At 40.2% G+C, this 21517-nt stretch overlaps 1 protein-coding gene across 1 annotated transcript in view; it reads left to right on the top strand.

Annotated features, from left to right (window-relative positions):
* MYO9A (myosin IXA) overlaps nucleotides 1–21517 on the top strand; it is a 395533-nt gene that overhangs the window by 278652 nt on the left and 95364 nt on the right. Inside the window, exons 19-25 of the mRNA XM_023753167.1 lie at nucleotides 2641–2763; nucleotides 3042–3122; nucleotides 7093–7203; nucleotides 8182–8304; nucleotides 11745–11894; nucleotides 13211–13530; nucleotides 14112–15704. Of these exons, the coding sequence (XP_023608935.1) occupies nucleotides 2641–2763; nucleotides 3042–3122; nucleotides 7093–7203; nucleotides 8182–8304; nucleotides 11745–11894; nucleotides 13211–13530; nucleotides 14112–15704 (2501 nt within the window). The remainder of the gene's footprint in view (nucleotides 1–2640; nucleotides 2764–3041; nucleotides 3123–7092; nucleotides 7204–8181; nucleotides 8305–11744; nucleotides 11895–13210; nucleotides 13531–14111; nucleotides 15705–21517) is intronic.

Raw genomic sequence — 21517 nt, 5'->3', positions numbered from 1 at the left:
TTCCTTCTTTTTTTACAGCAGCATAGTATTCCATCGTGTAGATGTACCACCGTTTTCTAATCCATTCATCTACTGATGGGCACTTAGGCTGTTTCCAGATCTTAGCTATGGTGAATTGTGCTGCTATGAACATATGGGTGCACATATCCTTTCTGATTGGTGTTTCTGGTTTCTTGGGATATATTCCTAGAAGTGGGATCACTGGGTCAAATGGGAGTTCCATTTCCAGTTTTTTGAGGAAACTCCATACTGTCTTCCATAGTGGCTGCACCAGTCTGCATTCCCACCAGCAGTGCACAAGTGTTCCTTTTTCTCCACATCCTCTCCAGCACTTGTCGTTTGTTGATTTGTTGATGATAGCCATTCTGACAGGTGTGAGATGGTACCTCATTGTTGTTTTGATTTGCATCTCTCGGATAATTAGTGACTTTGAGCATGTTTTCATATGTCTCTTGGCTTTCTGAATGTCCTCTTTTGAAAGGTGTCTATTTAGATCCTTTGCCCATTTTTTAATTGGATTGTTTATCTTCTTTTTGTTAAGTTGTATGAGTTCCCTATAAATTTTGGAGATTAGGCCCTTATCAGATATGACGTTGGCAAATATGTTTTCCCATGCAGTGGGTTTTCTTGTTGTTTTGTTGATGGTTTCTTTTGCTGTGCAGAAGCTTTTTATTTTGATGTAGTCCCATTTGTTTAGTTTCTCTTTAGTTTCCAATGCCCTAGGAGCTGTATCAGTGAAGAAATTGCTTTGGCATATGTCTGAGATTTTGTTGCCTTTGGATTCCTCTAGTATTTTAAAAAAAAATTGAATTTATTGGGGTGACATTGGCTAATAAATTTATATATGTTTCAGGTGTATAATTCTACATCATTTGTGTATTGTATTGTGTGCTCACCATCCCAAGTAAAGTTTCCTTCCATCACCATTTGGTCCCCTTTTACCCTTTACCCTTTTCTTCCTCCCTCCCCCCCCTCCCCTTCCCTCTGTTTTATGATCTATGGCAGTACTCAGTTGTGTGGATGAAACATACTTTATGAAAAAAGTTCCATATAAATGCATATCTCTGTTCATAATTTTTTATTATTTTTTGAAGTACATTGTCAGAGATAGCATTCAGATCTTTTCTGACATTCTCCTTAAATAAATACCTGAGAATGACATTACTTATCAGGAAGGTTATACTGATTTACATTCCTAAGAACAGTGCATATATAAGCCTATTTCCCCACATCCGCATGAATGTTGGGTTTTGTAAGTCTTTATTATGTTTGCCAATCTGATATGCAGAAAATATCTTTAAAAGAAATTGTTTCTTTTCTTACAAGTGAAATTGAATGATTGTCATTATGTTGTCATTTATACTTTGTGAATTTTTAAAGGATTTCTTACAGTTCTTATATACAGATAATGAGTCATTATACTTGTTGGAAACATTTTTCTCGCTTGAAAGTTGTTTTTTAATGCTTATATTGTCAAAATTTATATTTAAAAAATTTTCCTTACTTTCACTGATTTTTTAGAAAGAGAGGAAGGGAGAGGGAGAGAGAAAGAGAAACATTGATGTGAGAGTGGAACATCAATGATACACTGCCTCCTGCACACCCCCTGCTGGGGATCGAGCCTGCAACATTATTAGTTGCATATCTGTATAGATATATTCTTTTCATTAACAAAGTCACTGCCATATACAAGGTGTCCCCCCAAAAAATATATACACTTTAACAGCTGATAGCTCAAATGATGTTTCTTTTCAGATTTAACCCATTGGAATTAATAATTATTCAAAGTGTGTATACATTTTTTTGATACACCCTATTATTTTTTGATGGGCTAAAAAAGCTCCCACATACTTTATTAATATTTTATTTTACATTCTTTAATTGCTTATGTGTAATTTGGATCTTAAGATTAATAATTAGCACATCAGGATGACTGTTAATAGGGAGTTTCTCTTTTGTGTGTTCATGGCATATCTGATATAGCCCTTGGATTGAATTTAATTTCTCTCTGTGAGTTAGGATTCTGTTGCAGATAACAGTAATTATTGTAGATATTTTTATGTAGAAAGGGACTTAATTCAGAGAGGCACTTAGAAAAGCGCTAGAAGTCTTAGTTTCAGACTAGTAAAATAACAATGCAGAACTGACCTGAGCTGCAATCAGAAAGTTGTAGCTGCTGGAGAAGCTGCTAAAACTATTGGCTCCAGGGCTCAAGTGCCTTTATTAGAGTTGCAGTGACAATACACTCTGTCTCTCAGCACTTAAAAAAGTAGTACCTGGACAGAAAACTGAAGCACTTATTATGTACACGCTTGCCAGCAGAAACAGAAGCTACTAGCCAAAGCCTCTGCCTCATTATACTTTCCCAATTTCATGTGTGGAAATTCAATTGTTGAACTTAAATCACTTTCTGAACCTGAAATGAAAGAGAATTTGGGAAAAGTAGTTTTCTTTTTAGTTAGAAAGCTTCTGCAGGAAAGCATGAGGAAGGTAAGATGGATGTTGAATATCAATCTCCCATATTCACCATAGTCATTATACATAGGAAATGATGAAAATGGGCTTACAATTTTGTGTTTCCTATTCTTAGATTAATTTAAGAAGAATTTGATTCTCCCCCTCACCCCCTTTTCTTTTTAGCACTTGCTAGAGGTAAATTCTTTAAAGCACCTGACAAGACTGACTCTGCAGGATCGCATTACCAAATCCCTTCTTCATTTGCACAAGAAGAAGAAACCTCCCAGCATCAGTGCTCAGTTTCAGGTTAGTTCCTATTTTACTTTTAACAAAGAGGAATCTGTTTCCTTCAGATTGATTGATACTGAAAAGTCAAAATGATTGGCAAGATAACCTGAATGGGATATGGTTGATGTGACTAAAAAGCCACGCTGTAATGGTCATTTGGCTTTTCAGAAATAAACCCATTTCTTTGTATACCACTCATTTTTGCATCTTTTAACAACATTATTGTTTATATTTATAAATTGTTGCCAATGTGGGATGGAAGAAAATTCTCATTATATTATTGTTTTGTATCACAGGCCTCATTAAACAAGCTGATGGAGACACTTGGTCAAGCAGAACCATATTTTGTAAAATGCATTCGCTCTAATGCAGAAAAGGTAAAAATGTCCGTACATGAGAACTCGCTCAGCTTACTTCAAACCAAGCTTTAAATTCTTTCTAAGGAGAGCAAGTGGATAGAAAGAACTATCCTATCTAATAAAAGAGAAACATGGTAATTAGCCGTACATCCGCTACCCTTCCCATTGGCTAATCAGGGAGATATGCAAATTAACTGCCAGCCAAGATGGCGGCTGGCAGCCATGCACTGAAGCGAACAGGGAGGCTTGCTTGCTCCAGTGACGGTGGACTCCAACGTTCCCCGCCTGACTTGCCGGCCTCTCAGCTGCAACTCTAAGCAACTATGTTGCAAATATAGAAGCTAAACAAAACCCCAGAAACCTGCATTAGTCAGCCAGGCTTCAGCCAGCTGGGCTGCAACATTGTATCAAATACAGAAGGTAAACAAAGGCCAGAGCCGAGGCCTCAGAGCTAAAGCTGGCCCAGAATAAAAAAAAAAGAAAAAAAGGAGCGGTTGGGAGCTTCAGTCACCCGCCAGCCTGAAAACGGCCCTCAGCCCCTCAGCCAGGCTGGCCAGGCACCCCAGTGGGGACCCCCACCCTGATCCAGGACACCCTTCAGGGCAAATCAGCCAGCCCCCACCCGTGCACCAGGCCTCTATTCTATATAGTAAAAGGGTAATATGCCTCCCAGCACTGGGATCAGCGGAGCCGCGAGGCCTCCCGGCACCCGGATCAGCGTGACAGGGGGCAGCGCCCAAACCCCCTGATCACCCTGTGGCTCTGTGTGTGACAGGGGGCGGGGCCACAACCTCCCTATCCGCCCTGCTCTGTTCGTGACAGGGGGGAGCTCCTCAACCCCCCTGATCGGCCCTGCTCTGTGCCTGATGGGGGGAGCTCCCCAACCCCCTGATTGCCCTGCGGCTCTGTGTGTGACAGGGTGCAGGGCCACAACTTCCCTATCTGCCCTGCTCTGTTCGTGACAGGGGAAGGCGCCCCAACCCCCTGATCAGCCCTGCTCTGTGCCTGATAGGGGGGAGCTCCCCAACCCCCTGATCGCCCTGCAGCTCTGTGTGTGACAGGGTGCAGTGCCTAACTCCCCAATCGGCCCTGCTCTGAGCCCGACCAGGGGCTGCACCTAGGGATTGGGCCTGCCCTCTGCCACCCGGGAGCAGGCCTAAGCCAGCAGGTCATTATCTCCTGAGAGGTCCCAGACTGCGAGAGGGCACAGGACGGGCTGAGGGACCTCCCCCTCCCCCCCGAGTGCACAAATTTTTGTGCACCGAGCCTCTAGTCTAATCTAATAAAAGAGAAACATGCAAATTGACCATACCTCCACTACACCCACAAGCCACGCCCACCCACCAATCAGGAGCGAGTATGCAAATTAACCCAACTAAGATGGTGGCGGCCATGGAGCTGGAGTGAGCAGGAGGCTTGGGTTGCCCCCGGCAATGGAGGAAGCCAAGCTTCCCTCCTGCCCTACGGGCCCTGAGCTCTGCTCAAGGCTATAAAGTTTCAATTATAGAAGATAAATAAATCCCAGATACCTGCTTCCAGCCTACGGCCGTGGCACACCTGAAAACGGCCCTCAGCCCCTCACCCAAGATGGCCACGCCTCCTTCACTGAAGGGGCTGTGGCCAGCCTGAAAACAGCCATCAGCCTCTCACCCAGGCTGGCCAGGCACCCCAGCGGGAACCTCCACCCTGAAGGGGGTGTGGCCAGCCTGAAAACAGCCTTCAGCCCCTCACCCAGGCTGCCTCCACCCCCATGGGGTGAGGGTCCCCGCTGGAGGGCTTGGCCAGCCTGCAAACAGCCATCAGCCCCTCACCCAGGCTGGCCAGGCACTCCAGCGGGACCCCCACCCTGATCCAGGACACCCTTCAGGGCAAACCAGCCGGCCTCCACCCGTGCACCAGGCCTTTATTCTATATCTATATAATAAAAGGGTAATATGCAAATTGACCTTAACAGCAGAACCACTGGGAATGACTGGTCACTATGACACACACTGACCACCAGGGGGCAGATGCTCAATGCAGGAGCTGCCCCCTGGTGGTTAGTGCGCTCCCACAGGGGGAGCTCTGCTCAGCCACAAGCCAGGCTGACGGCTGCCAGCACAGCGGTGGTGGCGGGAGCCTCTCCCGCCTCCTCAGCAGCGCTAAGGATATCCAACTGGAGCTTAGGCCTGCTCCCTGCTGGCAAGTGAACATCCCCCGAGGGCTCCCGGGCTGCCAGAGGGATGTCTGACTGCCAGCTTAGGTCCGATCCCCCGGGGAGCGGGCCTTAGCCAGCAGGTGGACATTCCCCGAGGGGTCCCAGACTGTGAGAGGGCACAGGCCGGGCTGAGGGACCCCCCAAGTGCACAAATTTTTGTGCACCGGGCCTCTAGTCTATATTTTTTAAGGAAAACAGCATTCTATAGTTTCTATGGATATATTTCTTGTGTTTACACCTACTTGCCTGTAAGGTATTTACATGGTATTGATTTAATATCTACAAGAATTTTGAGAAGCAAATATCTCTTGAAATTCTATAATAAAAGTTTTATGCAACTTTTATTACCCGGAGATTAATCCCTCTTGTTTGGATATACATTGTCACTCTTAAAGAACATGCCAGGCATTTTTCATGTTTAGAGATTCTTATCTTTGTAAAATAGGGAAGATATGGGCATTCTTGATTCCTTTCTATTTTCTATGACAGATCCCCTAATTAGGGATTTGCAAAATATATCTAAAAAGTGTAAACATTTGTCATCTTTCATTATGTTCATCATAGGAAAAAATAGTTCCCAGCCTGAACAGCTAAACTGTGTAGGAATTATGTTCAGCTTTCTTAATTCTTAAGAAGCAGTCTCTAACTTGGTTATATGCAAGCTTTGTGACCTTAGACAAGTTATCCTTTCTGTATTTTAAATATTTTCATCCATGTAAGAATATATTGTATTTGTAGGACCTCATAGTGTTTTGTGAGTATATATGAGTTAATACTGGTAATATACTTAGAGTGTTCCCAGCCCATACTAAGTGGTTAGTAAATGTCACTATTCTTTTATAGTGACTAAAAAAGAAATGATTTTATTTATAGTTAAATAGAAGTTTGAGTCCCTGTTATTAAATGAGACCTTGCTATACAAAGAGTTCAATTAATGAAGTAGTTCAGGGTATAGAATAAGTACTAAATAAATGTCTATTATTATTATTATTATTATTATTATTATTATTATTTAACATAAGTTGCCCATTGACTTTATTTCCTTGACAGCTGGTATGCCCCATCTGTCTGAAGGAAAATGTTTAGGATTGCTTTAGGGAATCATTGAAAATAGTATTTAGAATGAATAGGGAGAAATATCAGAAGCTCCAAATGCATATTGTTTTGAATGTCTGAAAATGTGCCTGCAGAGATACCTAGGAGTTTCAGGGCGTTGTGACTACTAGCTGCTTCCCTATCAATGCCTTTACAATGAAATCAGTTGTCAGGGACTGGAGGAATTTTTTGTTTTTCAATGTGTCATACCAGTATTATCAGCAAAAGTATTTAGGGAAATAAACTACTCTTAACCTTGTACTAGTCATTAGAAGAAGAATCTGTCAGCTCTCGGTTAACCAAGGTAACTGGTAAAGTAGGGCAGGTAGTTTCTGAGTGAGATTATAGATACAATCATAATTAAAAACAAAAATGCAGACACTCTTGACTATATGTAAGTAGGTTAGTTTTGATATGTATTTTATATTGACTCCTGTGGGTAACTACATTCCTTTTGAACTACAGCTAGAAGTTTGGAAACGTGGTTTCTCATATTCCCTAGGGTCAGGCAGTCAGAACTTTTTTGAAGCTACCAGCTGGGGAAGGAAGATTGTCCTGTCACTTCACTATATCTTAACCAGACAAGCTTCAAGTCAGTTCCTAGATATTCAAAAGTTAATCATATTTGTAAGACAAACATTAATTTGGAGATCTATTCTTCTAGGTTGATGTTTTTTTTCTATTGCTTTGTTTTAGCTGCCATTAAGGTTCAATGATGCCTTGGTACTTAGACAGCTTCGGTATACTGGGATGCTGGAGACAGTTCGAATTCGCCAATCAGGATACAGCTGCAAATACTCTTTCCAGGTTATACTTTTGCAGTGATCTTTAAGTATATATGCATATCAAGTAAATTCTTCCTGTCTTGTTTATTTTTTCTTTGGGGCTTATTTCTCTTAATTCTTCCTTCCCATTCCATCTTCTGTACACAGAATTAACCAGGTAGTGAGTACTCACTTCCATTGAATGGCACCAGTCTTATTAAGCTTGTGTTTTAAGAGAATCCAGTACTTGGCTATTCTCATTTGATCTGAATGTTTCCTAATACTAAATTTACTCATAACATAACAGTTCTTCACACTGATTGCTTCACACTAAATGTACTCATAGCATAGCAGTTCTTCATACTCTTATGAGTAAATACTAAATTTACTCACAGCATAGCAGTTCTTCACATGTATTACAAGTCTTCACACTAAAATAATTCAATCAGAACTGTCTAGTTCAAAAGAAAATATTCCATTTGATTTTTGCTAGAGTTTTCTCAGCAGGATTTTCTTTTATAGGAAGCTGCCAGCAAGACTCATGCTTATTCTCATCAGTTGCTGCTCTGGGTAGAAAAAGTATATTGAAGCTTTCCAGCAGCTGAGCAAGTTTTATTGTTACTTGGAGGGAAAGCTTCATTCTCAGTTATATCCTATAATAACTGTACTTTGCTTATTTTTCTAAATTTTGCTAAAAGTTTCTGATTATTGTTATATAACTTTTTCTTTGTTTTTTAATACAGCTTTCTCAAAAGGGATGATTAGTTTCTGCTCTTGGTTTCTTTCCAGCTTCCCTTTGATAACAAAATACTCTGTTGAACTCACTACACCTCCTTCCATTTTATAAGTTAACCTTTGGTAATACTTTGTTAACAAGTACTTCCTTGGTTTCACCATATTGAAAAGAATGAGAAATGGATCAATAAAAGGATAGTTAGCTAAAGTTTAGGATCTTGTAGCTTTATAACATTTTCATGTCATTCTTTTGTGGCCTTATAATATTTTCTTTTCATTTTTTCAGGATTTTGTGAGCCACTTCCATGTACTTCTTCCTCGAAATACTATTCCATCTAAATTTTACATTCAGGATTTCTTCAGGAAAATAAATATTAATCCAAATAATTATCAAGTTGGAAAATCCATGGTAAATATATATTGTCAAAATTGAGTGTATTTTTGTGTTTAAATAATAATGACAATCTTTGCCTATGATAATGTTTTGTAAAAAACATAATTTTCTAGCCCTAGCCAGTTTGGCTCAGTTGATAGAGCATCAGCCTGCAGATTGAAAGGTCCCTGGTTCAATTCCATTCAAGGGCACATACCCAGGTTGCAAACTTGATCCCCAGCCGTGGTGTGGTTGGCAGCCAATCGATGTGTCTCTCTCACATTGATGTTTCTCTCTGTGTGTCTCTCTCCCTCCCCTCCACTCTCTCTAAAAATATATAGAAAAATATCCCCAGGTGAGGAGTAACAAAAAAACAAGATAACAAAGAAAAACATAGTTTTCCAGATGTCATAAGGAAATTGAGTAGGCCACAATTTTTTTACTTAATAATATAGTCAATTTAAAGAGCTTCTGGCCAATTCTCTAGTTCTACCTATAATTTTAACTGCCTAAAAATCATCTCCCCTAGTGCTCTACTGTAATCTCCAACTCTACTTGCCCAAAGTCACCTCATCCTGATTTCCCTATTATCCTTAATTTGTCAACTACTCTTTTCTGTCATTCTTCTTCTAGTTTCTTAGGCTAGAAACCATAATCATATTTGGCTTACCCTTTACTTTAATCCTTTTACAAAATTGTTTCTTTTTTTTTTTTTTTAACAAATGATTCTCACATCTCTGCCTTTTTCTCTAATGCTACTGCGTCCATAGTAGGTCTGTTTCTTTACCTTTCACATATATTTCTCTTACAGTAAACAGATCCCTCGTCTTGTTCCAGTCTGTTTGTTATTCTGTTGAAATCTACCCATTTTATCAAAATCATCTTAATATATTTCTTTCTTTAATTTGACTTCCTGCTTAGTAATAATCCCCTGATAACCTTCTCACTAGATTCAAACATCTTTCTCCTTTTCAAGAACCTTCATATTGTGATTTTACACTATTTAATTCCTTCATTATAAAGATTAGGTATTTCATTGTCCCTGTATGTGCCTTTATCGTTATTTCCAACTCCTTGTTTTGTTCAGGTGGGCTCCTCTGTCTCTTGCCCTCATTAGTTTATTCTTTTCCATTTTGTTATCTAATATCTATGTGCTCTTTTTAAAGGCAACTTATTTTACGTTTTAATTCTCACCCAAGGAGAGAATTAAATGTTGTTATTGATTTTAGAGAGAAAGAAATATCAATGTGAGAGAGAAACATTGATCACTTGCCTCCTGGGTGCCCCGATCGGAGATTGAACCCACAACCTAGGTTTGTGTCCTGACTGGGAATTGAATCCTCCAACTGACTGACTGAGCCTCTGGCCAGGGCTGGTGCTCTTTTTAAAAATATTTTTTTATTTTTGACAAAAATGGGAGGTGATGCATATGTTAATTAGTTTGATTGTGGTAATCATTTCACAGTGTATACATACATCAAGACATATACCTTAAATGTATACAATTTTTAATATCTACCTGCTCTTTAAGGTGAATGCAAATCCTATTATCTAAGGGACCATGTCTAAGTTATCTTTGTATCCCCCTAGATTTTTTTTTAATGGAATGAAGGAGTAAATAAATAAACTGATAAATAGCTTTGGGCAGCAAGAAGCCTTTTATGCCTACTGGGTTTCTAAAAGACTTATTATTGGTTTATTCATCTTATGATCAAACTTGAAGATTTTTGGTTCACAACTTGTTTCCCCCTACTCCAACATCCTTGAAAAATATGACACCCTGGCTTGTGTGGCTCAGTTGTGTGGAGCATTATCCTGTACACAGAAAGGTGGTGGGTTTGATTCCTGGTCAGGGCACATACCCAGGTTGCAGGTTTGATCCCCAGTTAGGGCATGTGTGGGAGACAACCAATTGATGTTTCTCTCTCACATCAATGTTTCTCTCTCTCTCTTTCCCTTCCTCTCTCTTAAAAAAAAAAATTACTAGAAATATGACATACTACCAGCAGTACATTGGCTCATGATGGTGGTGAATTTCCCAAGGGAATAATCTATATACACTGAGTGGCCAGATTATTAAGACCACCTGACGCTTGTAGGCAAATTAGCTATAATTTCGCGCTGAAGTTGCTAGAGGGCCAGATCATTATAAACGTCCCAATAGCACAACATACCTAAGTATTGTTGCTGATTAAGTTCATCCTATCATGTTGATGGCATATCCCAATGGAATGGTTTCTTCCAACAAGACAATGCGCCATGCCATGGTGCTCATATTGTGCAGGAGTGGTTTCAAGAACATGAGGGAGACTTTACCTTGCTTAGGTGGCCCCCACAATCACCAGATCTCAATCCAGTTGAGCATTTGTGGGATGAAGTTAAAAGAGCCATCAGGCAGCTGGTTCCACAACCATCAAATCTCACAGAACTGGACAGTGCTATTCATCAGGCATGGTGTCAGATTCCTCGCATCACCTCTCAACATCTCGTGGAGTCAATGCCAAGAAGAATCGCTGCAGTATTGAAGGCAAAAGGTGGCCCAACAAAGTACTGATGTGGTGGTCATAATAATCTGGCCGGTCATAATAATCTGGCCACTCAGTGTATATGTAAAAGGCTAAGCAACCAGCCAGTAGATATGATGCACACTGACCACCAGTGGGCAGACGCTCAACACAGGAGCTGCTGAGCGACAGCGACTTTGCAGAGTGCCCTCTTGCACTCCGGGACCCCTTAGGGCAGTGGTTCTCAACCTTCCTAATGCCACGACCCTTTAATACAGTTCCTCATGTTGTAGTGACCCCCAATTTCATTGTTACAAATTGAACATAATTAAAGCATAGTGATTAATCATAAAAACAATATGTAATTATATATGTGTTTTCCGATGGTCTTAGGCGACCCTTGTGAAAGGGTCGTTCGACCCCCAAAGGGGTCGCGACCGACAGGTTGAGAACTGCTGCCTTAGGGGATGTCGGATTGCTGGTTTCAGCCCAATCCCTACAGGCCAGGCTGAGGGACCCCACCTGCTGGAGGGACCCTGCTCACTTGGCAGATGCCCTGCAAGCCCCGGCGCCACCCCAGGTGTGGCCGGCCAGGGAGGGACCATGGGAGGTTGGCTCCAGGGCATGTCTGGCCCCTTTCACCCAGTCCCGCCCCGCTGGCCACCTTCTAATTAATTTCCTTTCCATGTGCACGAATCTGTGCACCAGGCCTCTAGTGTATCATATATCTTGCACTGGAATTTTTGTACACATGTGCACCTTCCCATTTCCCCTTCTATATCCTAATGTTTATTTTCATTTTGAGAATGACCACTTTGGATAAATTGTAGAAATATTTATCAGTACTGCTTTTATTAATCTGCCACTGTATTTGTTCTTCTCTAAAAAGGCTAATTACAGAAGGGATGATTCATGAAATAAATTTCTCATTTCTTCTTAAACTGTATTTCTCATCTTTCTTCTTTTTGGTAGGTGTTCCTAAAGGAACAGGAACGACAGCACCTACAAGATCTGCTTCACCAAGAGGTGCTCCGCAGAATAATATTGTTACAACGATGGTTTAGGGTCTTGCTGTGCAGGCAGCATTTTCTCCATCTGAGACAGGCATCAGTTATCATTCAGGTGGGAGACAAAAGATTTCTTGCATGAGATTAGCTAGTTTATTTGGCCTTTGTTTTAGTAACCAGAATTATTTTACTATGAAACATATAAATAAGAATATAAACTTCTTCAGAGGTGAGAATGTGCTCTACACATTTTTGAAATGTTGATAGTACCGAAAAGATTACTTGCCATATAATAACAGACTATTAATAAATATCAATGGAGTTTAATTTAAATTAAATTAAATTTATAGTTATAATGACTTGTGAGGTATGATTGGGGCAAAGGAATTATGTGCCTTAATTTTTGTTACATAGTTATTCTATATAATAAGAGAGGGGTATGCTAATTAGTCACAACCAGTATGCAAATTGACCACCACTCCCAACAAACAAGATGGCTGCCCCCATGTGGCCACAAGATGGCCTGCAGAGGAGGGCAGTTGGGGGCGATCAGGCCAGCAGGGGAGGGCAGTTGGGGGTGACCAGGCCGGCAGGGGAGGGCAGCTGGGGGCGACCGGGCTGGCAGGGGAGTGGTTAGGGGTGATCAGGCTGGCAGGGGAGTGGTTAGGGGTGATCAGGCTGGCAGGCAGAAGTGGTTAGGGGCAATCAGGCAGGCATGAGAGCGGTTGGGAGCCAGCAGTCCTGGATTGTGAGAGGGATGTCCAACTGCCCGATCCCACTGGGATCGGGCCTAAATGGGCAGTCAGACATCCCTCGAGGTGTCCCAGATTGGAGAGGGTGCAGGCTGGGCTGAGGGACACACCCTCCTCGCCCCCCCTCCAGCCCCCCCCCAGTGCACAAATTTCGTGCACTGGGCCTCTAGTATTTAATAGTTTTCTGAGTGACATTTGCGTGTTATAAATACATTGTTGTTAGATACTCATCTTGGTTTATAGGTACCTTGTTTCACATTTACCTGTTTTACTTTCTCATCGATTTATACAATAGCTGTTTCCACAGGACCTTTTCTGTTTGTACAAGAATATCTTTTTATCTTAATTTTTGAAATGTGTACATATTGACCTTGAACCCAATTAATATAGGCAAGTTGTAGTATGAGAATAATTTATAACTTATTTAAATTAATTCGTAGGACATGAAAGCATCAAAATTTTAAATTAAGTTCTATAATTAACTTTATTGAGGTTTTATTATCTAAAATATTTGCTTTAACTAAGCATATCTAGAAAACTTTTTTAAATCACCCACAATTTAACTGTTTAGCCACTTACCCTCTAATTATGACATAAGAAATTTATTCTTTTTTCCTTTTTCTGTGAAAATGTGGTATAAGATATGACAACAGTTTCTATTATTTTGTCTTCCCCACAGCGATTCTGGCGGAATTACCTAAATCAAAAGCAAGTCAAAGACGCAGCTGTGCAAAAGGATGCTCTAGTTATGGCTAGTGCAGCTACTCTTCTCCAGGCTTCCTGGCATGCTCACTTAGAGAGGCAGCGGTATTTGGAGCTCCGGACTGCAACCATCATCATCCAGCAGAGATGGAGGGAGTGCTATAGGTGGAGGCACATGGCTGCTATTTGTATACAGGCAAGATGGAAAGGCTACAGGGAAAATAAGAAGTATCAAGAACAAAGGAACAAAATTATCCTTTTGCAGTCAATATGTAGAGGATTCAGAGCAAGACAAAGGTAATCTTCGTTGTTATAATAATTCTCTCTGTGCAAGTGCATTATTTATACTTTTGTTCTAACACTTGCCTAACTTGTGTTAGAATTGGTTTTGTGCAATTTGTCTTCTCCACTAAACTGTGATACTCCTAGCAATTTTAATCTACATTGTGTCGTCTATAATAGAAGCTAAATAAGTGTTTATTGAATTAAAGTGGACTGAAAACCTACATGGTCTGTGGTTATAACTGCTGAGTTAACTTTTACATTAGGTTGAATCTTTAAAAATTGGCATTATTCAACTGTTTTTACCTTTAGAAACTTTAATTTTATGTTTAAGGTTTATGTTAAAATAAGGATATTGTTAAAGGAGAGCTTACTTCTGGTTTTATTTATTTATTTTTTTAGTAAAATGCCTAATTACAAATAATGCACTTAATGATATATAATCTCACTCATCAAAATAGGATTATGAAATGTGCTTTGAAGTTAGTTTGAAACATACTTAGGTATATTAAAATTTTCTTCTTTTTTTTCTTAAATTCTCAGTAAATGTATTTTCTCCAGTAATAACCTACTTTTTTTTTTCTATTTTCATATAGATTTAAAGCTTTAAAAGAACAAAGGCTAAAAGAAACAAAACTAGAACTTGGATTGATGAATATTGAGCCACATGGAGCTCTGAAAATTCAGGGTTCAGACCCTTCAGAATGGGAGGATTGTTCTTTTGACAACAGAGTAAAAGCCATAGAGGAATGTAAATCTGTGATAGAGAGTAATCGAATTAGTTCAGTGGACTGCTTGAAGGATTCCCCAAACAAGCGACAGGAGAGAGCCAGAAGCCAGAGTGGTGTGGACTTGCAGGAAGATGTGATTATAAGAGAGAGACCCAAGTCCTTGGAGGATCTCCACCAGAAAAAAGTAGGTCGGGCCAAAAGAGAAAGTCGGAGAATGAGAGAACTAGAACAAGCTATATTTAGCTTAGAATTGCTAAAAGTTCGTTCTCTTGGTGGTGTGTCTCCTTCAGAAGAACGCCGATGGTCTACAGAACTGATGCCTGAGGGCCTTCAGTCTTTACAGGGTACACCTGATAGTGAAAGCTCTCAAGAAAGCTTGGAACTTCTGAGCTGCGAGGAAAGCCAAAAGAGCAAACTAGAGTCTGTAATGTTAGATGAAGGAGACTTGCAGTTTCTATCACCTAAGATATCTAGCAGTCAAAAATTTGATTCACAGGCCAATGCCCGAAGTACCTCAAGTGAGACTAACTATACATTGAGTCAAAAGGGAGCATCCTCTGACTCAATGCATTTGAAGAATGGGACTATGAAGGAAAAACTGGTTTGCAGTTCTGAATCTATTACCTGTAAGCCACAACTGAGAGACTCCTTTGTTTCCAGTAGTTTGCCTACATTTTTTTATATTCCTCAACAAGACCCACTGAAAACAAGTTCCCAACTAGACACAAGTATCCAGAGAAACAAACTAATGGAAAGTGAAGAAACAATTCCAGCTCTTACTTTGGATATTAACAGGAAAACTAGAAAGTATCGCTACTCAGGAGAAAATCAAGTTGTTGCTTTGAGTACAGATTCTTCTAATACTGTGCTTAAGAAGTTGGAAAAGCTGAACACTGAGAAGGAAGAAAGGCAAAAACAGTTGCAGCAGCAGAATGAAAAAGAGATGATGGAACAGATTAGACAGCAAACAGATATTTTAGAGAGGGAGCGTAAAACCTTCAAGACAATTGAAAAACAAAGAATTGGGGAGTCTTTTCCAGTATCATCTTTCTATCAATCAAAACCAAGAGTAGAGAGGCCATCCTCTCTCCTCATTCCGAATACCCCAAATAAGAAAGAATCTGATGTACTAGGGCATCCATCAGTAACTGTAAAAGATGCAGCTCTTGCCCTAAAAGACAGTCCCTCTGCTCACTTTCCCCTGAAGGATCGACCTGCCACCCTGTTCTTTGAAAGAAAAGGAGGCCCATGCCAATCTAGTACTGTCAATGAATTATCCAAGACAGACAGAATGTGCAACCAACCGAATGTAGCCTGTAAATTCAATAATAATGGCATTTCAAAAAGAGAACACTTTAAGCCAACTCAGTCTAAGAGCCACAAATCTAATGACCCTCCCAGAGATGGAACTACTATGGCCATTTTCTTCACACCAAAGGAAAATATGAGTATTTCCCTGTAAGTGAAATGTTTATTTATTTTCATGTATAAATGGGAAACTTTTGGAGAATTTTGCAGACATACCTCAGAGATACTGAGGGTTCAATTCCAGACCACTGAGCAAAGCGAGTATCACAGTAAAGTGAGTCATAATCTTTTTGCTGATTAATCATTAATCATCCTTGTGAATTACTTTTTTGTGAATTATTTTTTAAAATCAATTTTTCAAGATAAACTATCTTTAGTCTACTTGATCTAGTTTGCTTTACCTAAGTAAGAACTGCTTATCTTCAAAATGATTATTTATTAGATTGTTTATGTAAAAGCTTAAGTAAAATGTATATTTCAAGTCTCTCATTCTATAAGTAATACTAGAAACCTTAGCATTTTATAGAATTATAAATGTTGATCTAGTCCAGTTCTCACATATAGATGAGCTCACTGGTGCCTCCAGAAGTGAAATGACTTAAGGTCACATTAAATAGCTGGGACTAAAACCTGAGTTTCATGATTAGGAATCAGCATTGGGTTTCATAGTGGTGATAAGTACATGATGGTCTTCATCTGTTTCATGAGAAAGAACAAAAAGAAATGGAATCTAAAGGAAATGCCATGAGTTTAAAAGTTAGGGTGGTCAAATGCTATCAAATGTTCTAGTGCCCGGCCGGTATTGCTCAGTGGTTGAGCATAAGCCTATGAACCAGGAGGTTACAGTTCTATTCCGGTCAGGGTACATGCCAGGGTTGCGGGCTCAGTCTGCGGTGGGGGGTGTTGTAGGAGGCAGCCGATCGATGATTCTCTCTCATTATTGATATTTCTATCTCTCTCTCCCTCTCTGAAATTTAAACAAAAAAGCTTCTAGTAATTATTGCTCTCTTTGGAGAACTAATCAAAGACCAATAGGCACAACTGTGGTAAAAGAAATTATAATGACCAAAAGGGAATCTTTTAGGAGAAATTAGGATTGCTAGGCTTGATCATACATAGTCAAAAAGGGAGATATCTGAAATGCCATTACCTAGGAAAGATTGCCATCTATATGGGATTGTTTAGGGATTATTACATAGGACAAAGGACAAGATATTAATTTTGTATTCTGCTACTGTGATGAGTTCATTTATTAGATCTAGTAGTTTTTTGGTGGAGTCTTTAGTTTTTCTATGTACAATATTATGTCATCTGTGAATAATGACAGTTTTCCTTCCTCCTTTCCAATTTGGATGCCTTTTCTTTCTTCTTCTTGTCTGATTGCTGTGGCTAGGACTTCCAGCACTATGTTGAATAAGAGTGGTGAGAGTGGATATATCTGTCTTATTCCTGATCTTAATGGAAATGCTTTTATTTATTTTTTTGCCCGTTGAGTATGATAATGGCTGTAGGTTTTTCATATATGGCCTTTGTTATGTTGAGGTATAATCCCTCTAGTCCCACCTTACTAAGAGTTTTTATCATAAATGGGTGCTGGATTTTATCCAGGGCTTTTTATGCATCTACTGATTTGATCATATTTTTATCTTTTATTTATATGATGTATCACATTTATTGATTTTCGGATATTGTAGCAGCATCCCCAGTATAAATCCCACTTGGTCATGGTGTATGATCTTTTTATTTATTCATTTTCTTTTATGTTTTTAATGGATCTTTTCGTAAGAGTGAAAGAGAGATGGGGAGAGAGAGAAACATCAGTATGAGAGAAAAAATTAATTGGCTGCCTCCTGCATACCCCCTACTGTGGATGGACCCCAAAACCAGAGCATGTGCCCCAACCAGGAATCGAACCTGAGACCCTTTGGTGCATGGGTCAGTGCTCAACTAACTGAACCACACTGGCCAGGACATGTGTATGATCTTTTTAATTTTTCGCTTGATCCTCTTTGCTAATATTTTGTTGAGGATTTTAGCATCTATGGTCATCTAGGGTATTGGCCTATAATTATTATCTTTGTTTGTAGGGTTTTTATCTGGTTTTGGAATTAGGATAATGCTGGCTTCATAAAAAGAGTTTGAAAGTCTCCCTCCTTGAATTTTTTGCAATAGTTTGAGAAGCATAGGTGTTAGTTCTTCTTTGAATGTTTTGTAAAATTTGCCTGTGAAGCCATCAGATCCAGGACTTTTGTTTGCTGGGAGTTTTTTTATTACTGCTTCAATTTCATTAGGTATTACTGGTCTCTTCAGGTTACTGATTCTTCCTGATTGAGTTTTAGAAGATTGTATGTTTCTAGGAATTTGTTTATTTTGCCCAGGTTGTCCAATTTGTTGGCATATAATTGTTCATAGCATTTTCTTACAATCTTTTGTATTTCTGTGGTCAGTTGTTACTTTGATTATTTCATTTCTGATTTTATTTATATGGGTCCTCTCTCTGTTTCTTGGTCAGTCTATCTGGCTAAAGGTTCATCAATCTTGTTTATCCTTCCTTCCTTCCTTCCTTCCTTCCTTCCTTCCTTCCTTCCTTCCTTCCTTCCTTCCTTCTTCCTTCCTTCCTTCAACATATTTTATTGATTTTTTTACAGAGAGGAAGGAAGAGGGATAGAGAGTTAAAACATCGATGAGAGAGAAACATCCATCAGCTGCCTCCTGCACACCCCTTACTGGGGATGTGCCCGCAACCAAGGTACATGCCCTTGACCGGAATTGAACACTCTATCCACTGAGCCAAACTGATTAGGGCTTGTTTATCTTTTCAAAGAACCAACTCTTGGTTTCATTGATCTTTTGTATTGTTTTTTTAGACACTGTGGTTTATTTACTCTCTGATCTTTATTATTTCCTTCCTTTTACTTTATCTGGGCTTTTCATATTGTTCTAGTTCTAGTTCTTTTAGGTGTAAGGTTAGATTGTATATTTGAGATTTTTCTTGCTTTTTGAGGTAGGCCTGTTATGCAGTGAACTTCCCTCTCAGGACTGCTTTCTGTGCGTCCCGTAGATTTTGGGTTATTGTGTGTTCATTTTCATTTATTTCCAAGTAATTTTTTATTTCTTCCTTGATCTCCTTGGTAACCCATTGATTGTGTAAAAGCATGCTGCTTAGCCTCCATGTGCTGGAATGATTTTGAGTGTTTTCATTTTAGTTGATTTCTAGTTTCATGCCATTGTGATCCTGGAAGATGCTTAATATGATTTCAATTTTCTTGAATTTGTTAAGATTTCTCTTATGTCCTAACATGTGGACTTTTTTTGAGAATGTTCTATGAGCACTTAAAGAATGTATACTCTCCTGCTTTGGGATGAAATGTTCTCTAAATATCAGTTAAATCCATCTGATCCAGTGTCATTTAAGGTCGCAATTTCCTTGTTGATTATTTGTCTAGAAGATCTATCCACTGATGACAGTGGGGTTTTAAAGTCCCTTACTGTGACTGTATTACTGCCAATTTCTCCCTTAAAGTCCACCAAAAGTTTTATATATGCGCTCCTATATTGAGTGTATATATGTTTACAAGGGTTATGTCCTCTTGTTGCATCAATTTCTTTAGTATTGTGTAGTGGCCTTCTTTGTCTCTGTTATGGCCTTTATTTTGTAGTCTATTTTATCAGATATAAGTATTTCTACTCCAATTTTTTTTTCATTTCCACTGCATGGAATATTTTTTTCCCATCCCTTCACTTCCTGTCTGTATGTTTTGTTCTGAGGTGGGTGTCTTGTGGACAGCATATATAGGTCATGTTTTCTTATCCATTCTACTACCCTATGTCTTTTGATTGAAGTATGTAGTCTGTTTACATTTTAGGTTCTTATTGATAGGTACTTATTCATTGCCATTTTTTTCCTTTATATCCTTGTACCTCTCTTTATATTTCGTCTTCTTTTTAAAGCAGTCTGTTAACGTAAAAAAAAAAATTCAAACCTGTAAAGAATTTTTGTGAGTTTATTTGAGCCAACCTGTCGACAGTTGCCAGGAAGCAGAACCTCAACGAATTGAGATAATGCTTTGGAGAATGGCAGGTTACATCTATATTTATATATTGCAATCAAAGGAGGGACAAAGGTGGGTTACATGAGATCCATTAGTGATAGACTAGAAAGGCAGGAGAAAGCAAAGCGTGGAAACCCTGGGATTGGATAAAAAGTAAAATGGTAGACACATACTTAGGTGGGTGTAGGAACAATTAACATGATAACAATGAAGGAATTTATGGTATCTGTCTTGGTGCCCAGGCACATTAGATTGTGACGCAAGGGGTCCAGAAAAAGGGAAGTTACAAGTTACCTAGACATTTCAAGGGTATGTTATTATAGATGCAAAAGGTTATATGGATATTAAAGGTTGACCTTGTCAGTGAAGATACTGGCCTAGCATGTAACTACCCACCATAACTGCTTTTAGTTAAAGTTTAATTTCAGACCATCCTTTGTGGTTACTTTAGGTCTCTGAGTTTGCAAGACCACCATGCAGGCCTCCCCTGAGTTTGTCAGGTTAGCATGTGGCCCCTTTTGTCCACACATCCCCCTTTTCATCATAAATCAGTCCAAAGGATACATTGATGACCAATCTTTTGGTTGGATAATGGAGTCCCACGGTGCTAGGAAGGCTTATTCCTAGGATGTCTCAGTGTCAGCATGTCTTGCTGAATAGGGGGGAACACTGTGGATGGGGCAAGACCATAACCTTAGATGGCATTTAAGGTCGAATTGTTATTATTCAAAAAGGGCAGGTAAATGGGAGGCAGTCAGATCCTATATGTCCTTGTTAAAAAGTATTCTGGATCATTTCTAATTTTTGAGTCACTATGATCCAAGTCTTTTTTTGCTGTTTGTCAAGTTTTGTTTTTCTGCATCTAGTATAACATTTACATACCAGGAATAAAAGTAACAACAATAAACCGGTAACACGGTTAGAAACAGAAAATGTCTAATATTAGACAAGGAAGGATCTGAGGGGAAATAAGTATCTGCTATTATCCAGAAGTTCCAATTTTTCTTCTGGGCAGTTAATTTCACCCATTCCTATATTTAGACAGTATTCATCTAAAATACTAATCTAGATTAGATCTATATATAATTCTACCAGGGGAATTATTAGGGAGGTGTTCTTAGAGAGGTTTGTCCAAGGTAGATCCTTTATAATAGATACTAGAGGCCCAGCGCACAAAATTCGTGTGCAGGTATGGTCCCTAGGCCTGGCCTATCTTCTCCAGCTGCCCACAGCTGGCCCCGCCCCCCGCCGCCACCCTCCCCCGGTTCCCTTTCGCCATAGGGCAGTGGTCGGCAAACTGCGGCTCGCGAGCCACATGCGGCTCTTTGGCCCCTTGAGTATGGCCACAAAGTTTCAATTGCACTGTGCATGCACGCCCGCAGTTTGCCGACCACTGCCATAGGGTGATCAGTGCCTCATGGCCGGGGGAAGGGACTGAGAGGTTGGCTGTTACTGCCCTCTCGCTGGCCCAGCCCCTGCCGCGGGTTTCCCTCTGTGTAGGGGGCAACTGGTGGGGCAGGGTGCCTTGGCCTGGCACTGTCCACATCCCCCACCACCTACCCCCAGTTCCCCATTCGCCATCAAGTGATCGAAGCCTGCCGACTGGGGAAAGGAACCAAGAGGTGGTCAGTGCACCTCATAGTGAATGGTCCAGCGGTCAGTCTGACCGTTCTGCCTTTAGGGTCAATATTCATATTTCTCTTTTATTATATAGGATAGAGACCTGGTGCACCGGTGGGGGCCGGCTGGCCAGCCCTGATGGGAGCCCCGGATCTGGGCAAGAGTTCCCCACTGGGGGCGGGACCGGCCTGGCGAGGGGGCATGGGCAGCTTTAGGCTGACCACGCCCCCTATTGGGTGGGGACCCTCGGGTGTGGGTCAGCCTGGGCAAGGGCCCAGGTGGTTTGCAGGT

Source organism: Myotis lucifugus, unplaced genomic scaffold (assembly GCF_000147115.1).
Source record: "Myotis lucifugus unplaced genomic scaffold, Myoluc2.0 scaffold_41, whole genome shotgun sequence".
Lineage (NCBI taxonomy): Eukaryota > Metazoa > Chordata > Mammalia > Chiroptera > Vespertilionidae > Myotis > Myotis lucifugus.
This window is presented reverse-complemented; position numbering and strand designations above follow the sequence as displayed.